The sequence below is a fragment of the Diadema antillarum genome, unplaced genomic scaffold, assembly GCF_040938485.1.
Source record: "Diadema antillarum isolate AM-2024a unplaced genomic scaffold, OU_Dant_1.0 scf00000061, whole genome shotgun sequence".
Classification (NCBI taxonomy): domain Eukaryota; kingdom Metazoa; phylum Echinodermata; class Echinoidea; order Diadematoida; family Diadematidae; genus Diadema; species Diadema antillarum.
In genome coordinates this window covers 1,746,860-1,760,454 of record NW_027270950.1, presented here as the reverse complement: position 1 = coordinate 1,760,454, position 13,595 = coordinate 1,746,860, and the positions used below count along the sequence as shown (strand labels likewise).

At 40.5% G+C, this 13,595-nt stretch overlaps 1 protein-coding gene across 1 annotated transcript; it reads left to right on the top strand.

Moving 5' to 3' along the window:
* Positions 1-1,675: 1,675 nt before the first annotated feature.
* On the top strand, positions 1,676-13,023 carry LOC139716096 (uncharacterized peptidase C1-like protein F26E4.3). The gene is made up of 9 exons (XM_071627653.1): positions 1,676-2,012; positions 2,249-2,327; positions 3,328-3,432; positions 4,085-4,320; positions 6,792-6,945; positions 7,782-7,950; positions 10,925-10,970; positions 11,735-11,952; positions 12,538-13,023. The coding sequence occupies exons 1-9, from the start codon at positions 1,727-1,729 to the stop codon at positions 12,694-12,696; spliced, it is 1,452 nt and encodes a 483-aa protein (XP_071483754.1). The 5' UTR covers positions 1,676-1,726; the 3' UTR covers positions 12,697-13,023.
* Positions 13,024-13,595: the final 572 nt, after the last annotated feature.

Here is a 13,595-nt window from a genome sequence, read left to right as displayed (position 1 = left end):
CAGACCCCTTAACATATAACTTGTTCAAAATGATTAAAAAACACAACTTTTTTTTTTCAAATTACATACATACGGATTTTTTTTTCCACTGGAGTACGCTGTAGGCCTATTATTTGTTTTGACAATTCATGAACATATCATCACAAAATACGATTATCATCTGGGGTTAAAAAAAAAGAGAGAAAACAGGTTAACCACGTTTCTTAACTTATTCAGTCAAGGGGCATGAAAGGAATACAATAGATAATGCATAATGAATTAATTTTGTCATTTCATACTGCCACATGAAGCGCTCCTCATCGCCCAAGTCCCGAGTGATATAAAAATCTCACTAATCATAAATTTAGCAGTAGGCAGGAAGATCAACACGGGTGCTTGTGATCACTGCCACACAAACATACACACGTACGCACACACCCACACTCGCCATCTCATACACATAAATATGTAGAGAAAAATAGAAAGAGATAGAGAAAGAGAGGGATTGAGAGTGACACCCTGTCGATCTGCACGTAGTGCATATTTTGTGCAAAAAAAAAGAGTTGTGTACATGTATTAATATTCGTCCTCCCTTCACCCTTTCTTCACTCTACACTTTTGTATGTGTGCGCGTGGAGAAGGAGTGAGGAGGTACTGTACAGTAGTATGAGATTGGAGGGAGGTTAATGGGGTAGGGGAGGGGTATAACTAGTAAACTAATCCAAAGGTGGTGATCTCGGTGCTTTTAAGTTGACATATCTTCTACGATGCACAAATTAAGAGTCTTCAAGAGCACAACAATTATCCCATTTGATTTGATCTGCGGTGTGGAACGGGTGTTAAGTAGCAGCTGTCGAGTCAGTTTGTCAAACCGTTCTCGCGGAAACACGACCCCGTGCAATCATCTCACAATAAAACCCCATTAGTGTCGTACTTTCACCTTTTAGTGATCACTTCTGTCGCCTTTTGAGGGCCGAACTCTTTATCCTTAGGGAGTTCTCAAATTGAAGTCAGCATTCAATTTTATACAATTTGATGGTATATTTGTTGCGGCTGCTATTGTTGTTGTCGTTGTTGTAGTACTTTTTGAACTTTTAATGATGTAACAAGTCTGAAAACCTGTCAAATCAATTCTAAGATCCTGCATTCATCAGCGGCAAGTGTGTATCGTCTTGTTATTGATGTTTTTGTTATCTTTCACTTCTTTCTCTCGTCTTTTGGCGTCTTTGGATGTAAACCGCCTTTACACAAAAACTCGTGTGACATTCCACACATTGAGCTTGAGCATACCAGTCTTATTGGTATCCACATCAGGACCGCCGTTCTCATGTGACTCCATCCAATTGATAAACCTGTCGTCATGACTTCACGAATATAAAACTGAAACTGACAGAAAACAAGACAACGAGTTGGGCCTTCGTCACAAACCGAATACAGGTGAGGTGACTCTTGGAAGTCGATGAAGTTTGCGACTCCTGGAAACAAACATGGCTGATTTCGCCCCTCCCCCTCCGTTTTCAGGTTGAGATGTCCTGTAATGTGTTGTTGAAATCATTCACTATATTCGTGAATTACTTTATACATCACCTGCTGCAAATTCCACATTGTAGCTATACTTTTTTTTACTCTTCTCTTTGACCATCTCCAGAATTAACTGAAACCAGACTGTGGTGCATGGACACCTTTTTCTTCAGGTTTCCGCATCTTGTCTGACGAAATATTTTAACGACGACGTAACTAAAGAGAAATGGCTGCCACGCCCATCTCCACCGCCGCTGCCTTCCTCTTACTTGTCGCCTTCACCGCCCTGTTCGTGTGCTGCTCCACCCAGACACCCCCTGCCTACTGCGCGATAAGGGGCTGCTGCCCGGGCAGAGACGACGAGTGCCACGCCCCCTTTCCGACCAGCAACCCAACCACACGCTGCTACTGCGACCTGTTCTGCAACCGGAGCGACGCGGACTGTTGCCCGGATTTCTACGGGGAATGTCTGGGTATCGAACCCCCGAGAGAAATAGAGGAATTGAGGAAAGGTAACCCCCTCTCTCCCTCCACCCCCTCAATGTTTCCTACCTATGTGTCTAACGATATCTCTTAGGCATAGTTCCAGATTTTCTCCTCAAAATGTGCATAAAATGCTTGCTAGATGATGAAATTACTTTAGTTTCTAGTTGTAGCATGAAATAATACACGAGTTTGTGCATTCACTCGTTTCTATATTGATCTATCTCAATCTTTCTCCATCTCTTCTCCTCTTTGAACCTCGAAGTGGAATTAGAGCTTCTATGTTGTCATGACGACAAGGATTATCCCGTGGGCGCCACTTTGCAGGTCAACTGTAACACATGGTAAGAGCTGACTTCATCGCGGCTTCATTCATTATTCATTCCCCCACGAATTACGATCATTACATAGCTCTGTAGATCAAACAATCGAAAATATAGTAACAAAAAAAAGCACACCTCATGATACATGTAGGCCCTATACAACATTAAACTGCCACGATGATGCTATAGAACACACTTAAATCAGTTTAAGTGTGTTAGTATAAGTCATATCTATATTTGCTGTTATATAGAATAAGGTGTGATGGAGAACTTATAGAAAAGCAGAATAATTGAAAAGTTATAGTGTTCGGTATTGATTTTCCGTCATGTGGTGGTGGTGATGATGATAATGTTGATAATGATGACGTTAATGATGATGACAACGACGACAAGGCTTATGGTCATGATTTTCAATTGCCACTGGCGTTATCTACTTCATCGTCACTCTCACCTTCGTCGAAGTTGTCACTGTTAATTTTGTTTTCATCAAAGCATTGATTGTTGCATAATCATTTTGTCATCATCACTATTTCCATGTGATTGCTATACTCCATGAAAATTCCACGTGATTGCTATACTCCCTGAAAATGTAAGTCTTGTTCCCATGACAACATTCCTCTCTGCTTTATAAAACATAGTAACAGTATCTATGAACATCATACTTAAAGTAAAATAGAAAGAAGACTTAACGGGAGGCTAATCAACCAGGATATTAAATCTTTTGATACCGACCACAGATTCGTTTCTGTATGCGTTAGGAATGTATTACCTCAATATAATTATGGTCTTTATGGGTAGATAGCTCTAAGATTTGTTTGGAAGTTGTTCCATACATAGTGCAAAGAAAATGATATTTTCTTTGTCTCAATGGTAGCGCTGTTTCTATGTTTCTTTGCCAGTTATTGCATGTGTGCTTTGGAAGCTATTTCATACACATTGCAAAAGCAGACGAATAAACACACAGAAAATCATATTTCGTCACAATAACTACGCTATTTCTCTCTCTTCTTGCCAATTGCAGTACGTGTACGCCCGTCCTGTACGAGTTTGCGTCTTTCGTCTGTGAGCAGAAAGACTGTGCTATAAAGCCCTTGGCGCTGGATCAGATCAACGATGGAAATTTTGGGTCGGTAAAAATGTGTAGAATTTCTCTGTTATTTTAACATTGCAAATAAAAGGAAAGCGGAGTGAATATGACCAGTTTGGCAAGTAATGAGGCAGAGACGTGAAGTATGAGTCTGTCCCTGAATTATCGCACTAAAGAATGAAGGAACCGTTTGATTTAGTAATCATTGTTAGAGCGTGAACGTTTTGTCTTTAATACCAATATCTGCCGTGGGAGATAAGATGCTTGAATTATGTATTTTCTAATGGGTGTTTCTTTTTTAGATTGTGAGGATGAATGTGAGCATCCAAAACAGAACTTAATACCAATTATGTTTGTAACATGACGTTACATAAGAATCGCCTTGAAAACGACATAAAAACACTGCTTGGCTACACTATTACTACTACTACTGCCGCCGCCGCTGCTGCTGCTGTTACTTACTTACTTACTACTACTACCACTACTACTACTACTACTACTACTACTACTACTACTACTACTACTACTACTACTACTACTACTATTGCTGCTACTACTGTTACATCTACTTCTACTATTACTCCTTACACTGAAAATAACAATACAGTAATGCTCAACTTTACACGATATGTGCAGTGTGTATCATGATTTATATCAATATTGTAATTTCCATCTCCGCATCGAATTCTAGTTGGTTCGCCGGGAACCAGACGGCCTTCTGGGGCACGACGACCGAGGACATGATGCACTACCGTCTGGGAACGATGAAACCCACGCCGGCCGTGATGAGCATGAACGAGCTCCAGGCTGATATGGGCGACGTAGTGCTGCCGGACGAGTTTGATTCGCGGGCGCACTGGCCGGGCCTGATCACAGACGTCCAAAACCAGGGCAACTGCGCCAGTTCTTGGGCTATGTCAACAACAGGTGAGAATGCTGGTCTGAAACACCCGCCTTATGAGCGGCGTGGGTCTTCATCTCCATTATGGTGGGACATTTCGTTCAAAAGTCGCACAATCGATACCTATCCCCAAACGATACGTATAGGCCTATCCAAAATGCAAGAGATACGTAACCCAATATGACCAATCAGATTCCTCATACAACAGATACGTAGGCCTATCCCTCTGTCATCCAATACGTATAAAGAATATGAGATACGTATCTCTCTGTGCTTGTAATACCTATCTCGTATTCTCGATGCGTATCGGATGATAAAGGAATACGTATCTGTTATATGTGGCATCTGATTGGTCGTATTGGGATACATATCTGTTGCATTTTGGATAGATATCGTTTGGGGATACGTATCGATTGTGCGACTTTTGAATGCGATGGCCCACCATATCTTCTTGGGTAACCCGACTGAATCAATCTTCACTTGCTGCCCAGGCCACCGGATACATTAGAAAACCACGAAGTGCCCATCAGCGAATACTGTCATGTAGGCCTCTGTACGTCAGCGTGGTAAGCCTACGTGCATCAAAAGCGTAGGCACATAGATTGGTAAAAATCGACACCAATCGAGATTCCTCGGTTGTGTGTGTAATATTTACATGGAGTATTTACTTCTGCAGTAGCTCTGTCAAATATGACTTACTGATAGAACTGAGGTACAATTTCTACAGTCCCTTTAAATGTCTCTAGTTTTCAGTGTTTTCCGTCTGTCATTATGTTTGTCGTCTTGTGCTGTTGTACTTTGCCCCAACTTATTCTCCCCGTCTATTCGTCTGTCTACCTCTCTCATTCGCTGTCTATCTTAATCTGTCTTTCTATCTATCTATCTATATCTGTCTATTTATCTATCGATCTATCTATCTATCTATCTATTTCTCTATCTATCTATCTATCTATTTATCTATCTCTTTCTCTCTCTCTCTCTCTATATATATATCTATCTATATCTGTTTATTTATCTATTTATCTATCGATCTATCTATCGATCTATATATCTATCTATCTGTATATCTATCTATCTCTATCTATCTATCTATATCTGTCTATTTACCTATTCATCTATCGATCTATCTATATCTGTCTATTTATCTATTTATCTATCGATTTATCTATCTATCTGTCTATATCTCTATCTATCTATCTATTTATCTATCTATCTATCTATCTATCTATCTCTATCTATCTATCTATCTATCTATATCTGTCTATCTATCTATTTATCTATCTACCTATCTATTTATCTATCGATCTATCGATCTATCTATCTATCTGTCTAAATGTATCTATCTCTATCTATCTATCTATAATCTCCCCATGTTCTGGATGGCAGCGTTACTTCCCAAAGTTGTCTGTTATACTTCACTCTATTTTGCTCCTTCTCTCCCTCAAAAAGACAAAGCAGAAACAAAAACAAGCATTACTTTTTAACCACTATATACGTTTAATAGGATTGATGTAGGGATTTGAACTTGTTTGGTATTGGTATAGTTGGGTAAGGGTACACTTCTAACTCATCACCTCTCTTAAAGGGATTGTACAGTTATGGTTGAGACCTAATTTCAGGTTTCTAACAATTTTTGGTGAGATAATGAGAAACCTCTTATAAAATGTGAAAGAGCATGTAATTCTATGAGGAATTCAATGTTTATTTAATGAAAATTGGTTTTGAAATGGCTGAGATATCAAAAAAGAGCGATTCTAATAAAGTGTGGGACCCACACTTTATTACGATCGCTTTGTTTTACTTTGTTTTTTGATGTTTCAGTCATTCCAAACCCGATCTTCGTCAAATAAACTTTGAATTCCTCTTAAAATGGTATGTTCTGTACTACTATCATAAGTGTTTTCTTGGTATATCGCAAAAAGTTAAAAACCCAATTCTCATCTGCACCAAAACTGTACTATCCCTTTAAAGGTGTTAGAATGAAAGTTAATTTTGCATACTGTGCACGCGGTGGTAATAATAACTCAGGTTCTCTCTCTTCCCTGTCGTATGTTGCCCATATGACATATATTATAGGCCTATATAGGCCGGTTCCATGACATTTGCTCCTACGACAATAATTGCTCCCGTGAAATATCTGCACGCTAAAGCCAAACATAAATTCTACCCACTATCATAACCCTAACCCTAATCCTCACTTCAAACTAAACTTGAAACTCTATCACAACCCTATAAATCCCTAACCATATTCGGAGAAAATATGACCGACACAATCGTCGCAGGAGCAATTGTCGTGTCACCATCATGGACCTACCCTCTAGAGTAACTAGTTCCTTGCAGAACAAACTGAATGTGGTAACAGGATGGGAGGTGACATAAATCTAAAAAATCATCGCTCCGATATATATGATATTGCTTAAGAGTAACATAGCTTGCGTCTGAATTGTGTGTTAAGTTTACCTAAGGGAATCTGATTCCCCTTTTTTGCGTTGTGCAGCCACCGCCTCGGACCGCCTCGCCATTCAGTCGAATGGGACCCTGAGGGCGGCGCATCTATCACCGCAGCACCTGCTGTCGTGCAACGTCAAGAGGCAGCAGGGGTGTAACGGGGGGCATCTCGACAGGGCGTGGTGGTACATGAGGAAACGGGGGTGAGTTCAGGAGGAGGAATGGGGAAAAAACTAAAAAAAAACTAGACACACACACGCTGCAAACATACACACGTTTACTGTGCAAACAAACAAACAAACATGCATGCATCCATCCATCCATCCATCTATCCATACATACACACATACAAACATACATAGGAACGTACATACACACACACATGCACACAATACATACAGTACATACATACATCCATCCATGCACACATTCAACTTTATTATACCACATCCTAGAGGTATGAAAAGAGACCTATAACTTCATTTACCAAAATGTAAAAGGGTGTGTGGACAACTTTAGATATTCAACTGGGATTAAATTGTTAATTTCTTCTTTGTTATTTCTTGTTTTGTCACGGGATATTAGAAGACACAATACGCGAAGATGCTTTCGTGGAATGCTGGCTAAGCACGTGTCGTCCATTATAGAGATAAGGTTGTTGAAACAACTCTTGTAAATCAAAATGCTGCTTAAATACTTAAATATATGAATATTTTCTATGCATGCAGAATACTTTGGTCGGTCAATACTTACTGCACTTGTGCTAACTTTTAGTTCTTTTAACAACTCTCAACTTTCAACTATTATTATAAGAATGTTGTTGTTAACTCTTTGAATTTAATTATGATACAGTGCTTGTTGTGTTTAATAAGTCAATATCAAATAAATATAAATATAGCAAACGTTATGTGTCGTCTCACTACAAAGCTAAACCTTTAACGACTATAAAGATATTGACAGTAACACATTAACACGACGTATGAAAAAAAAAAAGATAATCATGCAATTACCTTTGACCCCTTTCCGCCTGATCCCTCAGGATCGTGTCTGAGCAGTGTTACCCATACATGAGTGGGATGTCCCCAGACCTACAGATGAAGAAAGGAACGTGTTTCATCAAGGGGCGCGGAGGCCCGAGTTACTGCCCGAATCCGGCCATCAGGAGCGAGCGATACGTATCGACTCCACCTTACAGGATAAAGAACGATGTAAGTTGGGGTGGCTTGGGTCAGTGTTGTGGGTCAAGTGGAACAGGGAGATGAGACTCACCCCCCCCCCCCCCCCTGTCTGGAATACTCTCTGGCCAGAGGCTACGCTCATAGTTTAGGATTTTACCACGATTATCATCATCATCATCATCATTATCATCATCATCATCATCATCATCATGTTATGATACCGTTGTACCAAGATACCTACAATCCTAGGCCCAGTCATGACATTGGAATATGTGATTATATCTTCGTGTATAATGAAGTATTATATTATATTGAAATGTGACTATTACGATATATATAATCATATTATAGATATATAGAATAGAGAGAGAGAGAGTGGGAGAGAGAGGGAGAGAGAGACAGACAGGCCTACAGATAGACTGACATCATTATATCGTACGGATTAAGAAAAGATATATTATTCTGTGTTGCTTCTGATCTTTCTAAACGCTTGGAAAAAAAAGAGACATGATATAGGCCCTAGGAATAACCAAAGCAGCAGACGCAGCATGAGTTTCTTTCTACTCAATACCGCAAGTTTGCATCCACAATCTATAGTGATAACTCCCAAAACCAGCGTTAAACTTCTTCCCCACTCTGAAATTAATTCACTCCGACGTGCAACTCGGCGTGTGTTCGGTAATTGAATGCTAATTCCTGCAGGACGTGGGTCGTGAGACACACATCTCGCCACAATGCTTTGCAAGCCATATTAGGGCTTTTTACACTTGTAAATTTTTGCTTAGCCCCGGACCAACGGTGGGGCTAAGGGGGCGTTGGCACGGGACTATCCTTAGCCCACTTTCTGTTTACACTTGTTTTTGCCAAAGTGGGCTAGCCCCACCGATAGTACGGTACTATCTGGCCCTGCAAAATAGCAGGGGTTAGCACCGCAATTGCGGTGCCAAGCAAGTGAGTGTAAACAGAACGAAAAAATAATCCTGGGCTAAGCGACGGAGACGAAGTCTGACCCTCACTGACCAATCAGAAACGAGGTAATCAAGTGCTGCCGGTGCGTGCGTGTACGTGTATAGTACACAGCGTAATCATGAATATTCATGTGGTTTGGAAAGTCCGGGGCTAAGAAATACGAGTGTAAAAAGGTAAGTTTTCTCCTTAGCCCCGGACAAGAGATAGTACGGGACTAATTGGCGAGTGTAAAAAGCTTAAAAAATTGGTACGGGACTAACGATAGTCCTGGGTCAGAGAAAGTCCGGGGTTAAGAAACGCAAGTGTAAAAAGCCCTATTGATAACCTACTACAACCTTCCAAATACGGCATTTCTTATTCGACGCAAAAACAAAAAGCACAAAGAAACAAAACCGAAACCCTTAAATGGACCTGCTGGATCTCACCTCCACTGTGATTTGTGGTGTAGCTTCGAAAATGACAGCTCTCTTTGACTCATATCGCCCTGCACGAGATTTCGCTGATTCAATTAAAGGTTCAACGATATAATTTTGATGGAAATTGGATGAAAAATAAGGAAGTTATGACATGTTGAAGTTTCGCAATTTCTTTTTTTTTTTTGGGGGGGGGGGAACAGTTCTTGAACAGTCAATATGGACATGCAAATGGCAAAGTGAGTATGTCATTCCCTCATTACTTACCATAATAGTTTGTACATATAATTTTGACATTTCCAGTTTTTCATTTACACGTAATTATGCCCGAGGCTCAGGTCCTCGTATATCTAACTAATCACTATTTTGTAGTTATTTAACCAGGAATAGCATCATGTTTCACACTTCAATGACAGAAACACTGAATTTTCGTCATTTTTTGTACACGATCAATGGAAAATGACATAGTTAGCTCACTCATTTGCATATTCATATCCACTGTACAAGAACTGTTTGGCAGAAATTAGCAAAACTTCAAAATGTCATAACTTCCTTATTTTTCATCCGATTTCAGTCAAATTCTTACCGTTGCCCTCGTAAGATTTTACTCTTTTTTATCAGACTAACTTATATTTGGAGTGGATTTCCTCTTTTAGCAAGAAAAGTAACCTGTCTTTATTCCCTAGCTAACACAGTTTCCCCCAGTCCCTATAGGTTGTGACTATGAGCATACTAGTGAATGGGATGACTGTGAGTGATCTATGTGCTGTTATGTGAGGTCTCGAGATCGACAGCAGGTCCCGGATTGGCGTTTCAGTGCCGTGTGCGTTTAGCAGTGCCGTATATTAATATACGTCACTGGCGTTTAGAATAGAGTAGCGCCCTCTTCGGCAAGCATTTTGTTCAGTGATTAATAACTTGCGAATCGGACAATATATCCGACTGATAGTGTCTAGTCTTTGATCAAAATCATGACGTTTAACCAGGTGAAATGAAAGTATTCCTTGACACTGCTTTATTATAATCAGTATCATGATCATTGTATCAGTTAGCAATGGTTAGTACGCTGTGAAAGTCCACTTCTGATAACTGTTAGATAGTCTTTGAATTGCCTTTTGAAGGATGTTGCAGGTGCATTAATTTCAACCTTGAAGGTGCACAACTGCACCCGTTGGGAGCAAAATTTACCTAGCCTTCAAAAAGTGCACCATTTTCACACTCACAAACATGTAGCACTAAAACCAGCATAGTTCATCGGATATTATATTGCTAGGCACGATAATTAGAATGGGGTTTTCGCCCCATTTTACGCGAAAGCTCCCCCATGCTTCTCAAATGGCACAGGCATACACATTTATTCCACCGTCTTAGTCAACTTTGTCAATTAAAAACTCCATGGATCGTCGTATAGGTCGTCGAGAATGGCACCATCGTTCTGAAGTGAAAATAGACTGAGGAAGCACTTCGTGATAAATCAGTTATTGTCGTTCCTGCTTTTGTTGACTGCATGCGGACACCTTTCCTCGCTATGTTAATCTGACACTGTCACAATAATACATGTATTACGAAATGCTTTTGTCTGATTCAATTTCTGATTTTGTGCGTTTTGTTTCCTGCAACAGGAGCAGCAAATCCAGGCAGAAATTTTCAGGAACGGGCCCGTTCAAGGTAAAACAAATTTTGTTTGCGGTTAAAACTATTATCATTCGTCTGTTACGCTCACTTCTGCAAAACGTTGTCATAACAACAGGCCTTCAGTTGACGATTAGATCACTATGAGCATAGATTTAGTGCTGGAAATGGCTCGTTACTTTCAATATATTTCTATTGTTGTTTTTCTTCCATATCTTTGTTATGCCAAAATGTGTGTGACAACCATGTTGTGCATGCAATACTTGATTGGTCAGAATACAACATTTTCTGATTATGCAAAATGACTGGAATCGTTGCATTTACCTTGGCAACAACTTACTATGGAACGCCAAAAACGTACAAGTTAATTAGGTGACTTCATGCACTCTGTGCAAAAAAAAAAGGCAAAGAAAATAAAGAGGTGGCGTTTTTGCGGGTTTTTTAATTTCCTTCATACAGCAGCTTACTGGTAGATCGGTAATATGACTATGGAGAAATAAAGCATAAGAAAGTTAAAGTTCATAAATGGTATTGTTTCCTGAGTACCGACATTTGTTTTTACACAGTGTCAAAGGTCATTATGGAAAATAAATTGCCTGACATCACGATCATAATGTATTAACCCCGTTTAAAACGAAAATCTCGCAATGATGTTGACAGTGTTAACAACAATGTTGCTGTTGTCTTGACAAAGTTAACTGGTATTTAGCAAATGCTGATTACCACTGAAATGTCCACCTGAGGATTCTTGTCCATAATTTGACTTTTCACCTTTTGTGTGCATGGACTCTCTCCACCAGCCGTTTTTAATGTCAAGAGCGACTTCTTCATGTACCGAGGCGGCGTCTACCGACACATTGCAATGAAAGCGACTCCGACGGACGTCAAGTTCAGCACGGACCAGTCAGCCGTCCAAGGGGACGGTGTGTTTGAAGACGAGGAGGGTGGCTGGCACTCCGTCAGGATTCTGGGATGGGGCGTCGACAGATCATACGCCAACAGACCGCTGAAATACTGGGTAAGATCTTAAATTCCTTTCACAGTGCACTCGACTCGACTAGTGTACCCTTTCACTTGGGTAAAAAAGAAACAAGAAGAAGATAACAATATTAAACAAACAAACGTAAGGAAATAATGCGCTAAATAGCCAGTCGGGAGCTTGTATTTCGGATCCTGTATTTTGGATTGTCCAATCCGGATGGAATAAGAAGAGGGTGGGGTGGTGTCAGGAGGAATAGTAGGCCTATAGGAATGTTTACGAATGAACACACAGTGATAGGCGAAGAGAAATTCTGAGTCGGCTGAAAACAATGGTTGCAATTGTTCCTATAGCTGATTGGCCATTAGTTAAGCGCCTACAACATTGAGAAGATTATGTAATGTTATAAGGGATTTGATGATACATAGTCATGTACAATCGTCTGCTTTCACCTTTGTCTTTATCATTGTAATCATTGTTATTAGTATCATCATCATGTCGTTATCATGATTTCTTATCATTGATATCATGGTTATTAGGGCCGCCATCGATAAGGAATCTATCTTGTATCATTATATCTCGTTGTGATTACATAATGTCCAAATTCCCTCCTCCTTTTTCCAGCTCTGCGCTAACTCATGGGGCAAGGAATGGGGCGAGAATGGTCTCTTCCGCGTCATCCGAGGCGAGAACGAGTGCGGCATCGAGAGCCTCGTCATCGGCGTCTGGGCGAAGATCGACAGCGACATGATGAGTCCAATGAAGTCGAATAACGTCATCTAAACGTCCACACGTTTAAATCCTGCAGACTTTGTTTTACAGACGATATGAGATACTTTGGGAACTAAATGTATCTATTGGGTTGACAAGTTGAAAAGAAAAAACCTGCAAGAGATCTCTGATTGGCTGATACTGTTGTGACATCACTACCCATGATTCCTCTCTCCCCAACTGAACTTTGCTGAACCATGGACCCACTTCGTTGTAGGTCCATGGCTGAACGGACAACAAGTGCTTCGACGAGTGGTTCAGTTGAAGAAAAAAAAAAACTGCAAGAGATCTCTGATTGGCTGATACTTGTGTGACCTCACTACCCATGATTCCTCTCGCCGCGACTGAACTTTGCTGAACGGACGACAAGTGGTTCGGTGTAAAAGGCTGTAAGATGGAAAATATGGGTACGCATTATGACCGACGCACAAGCACCGCAGGAACGTCTTTGCAGGCAACAACTACGCAGTTTCGCGGAGACTAGAGAGAGGAACACAGACACTACACAGCGTATGATGATATGCAAAGATATCGATACAGACTGCAAATCAGAGTTTGCTGCGGTCAATCCAGCTTTACTCTCAGCTTGATGTACACCTAAAAGGCAACTTATCAATATACATTCGTGGAATGATAAATACGAAGGATCTATGCATGTGTTCATTCTCAGAAGTCATGAAGTAGCTAAAGTGCCCAGGGAAGCAGTTCACCATCGTTGCGTCGCGAACGCGTTAGCCACTACGCTCGACCCGCGCAATGAATGAATTATGCTCTTTTAACTGAACGCAGCTGCGACGTCGCGGAAAAGTGAAGCATGACCTCTATTATTACGTCATATTAATGTAACGATGACGTGGTGATGGAATTTGCATGCTAGCGTCGAACAAATTGGTGGGAAGTACATCACATCG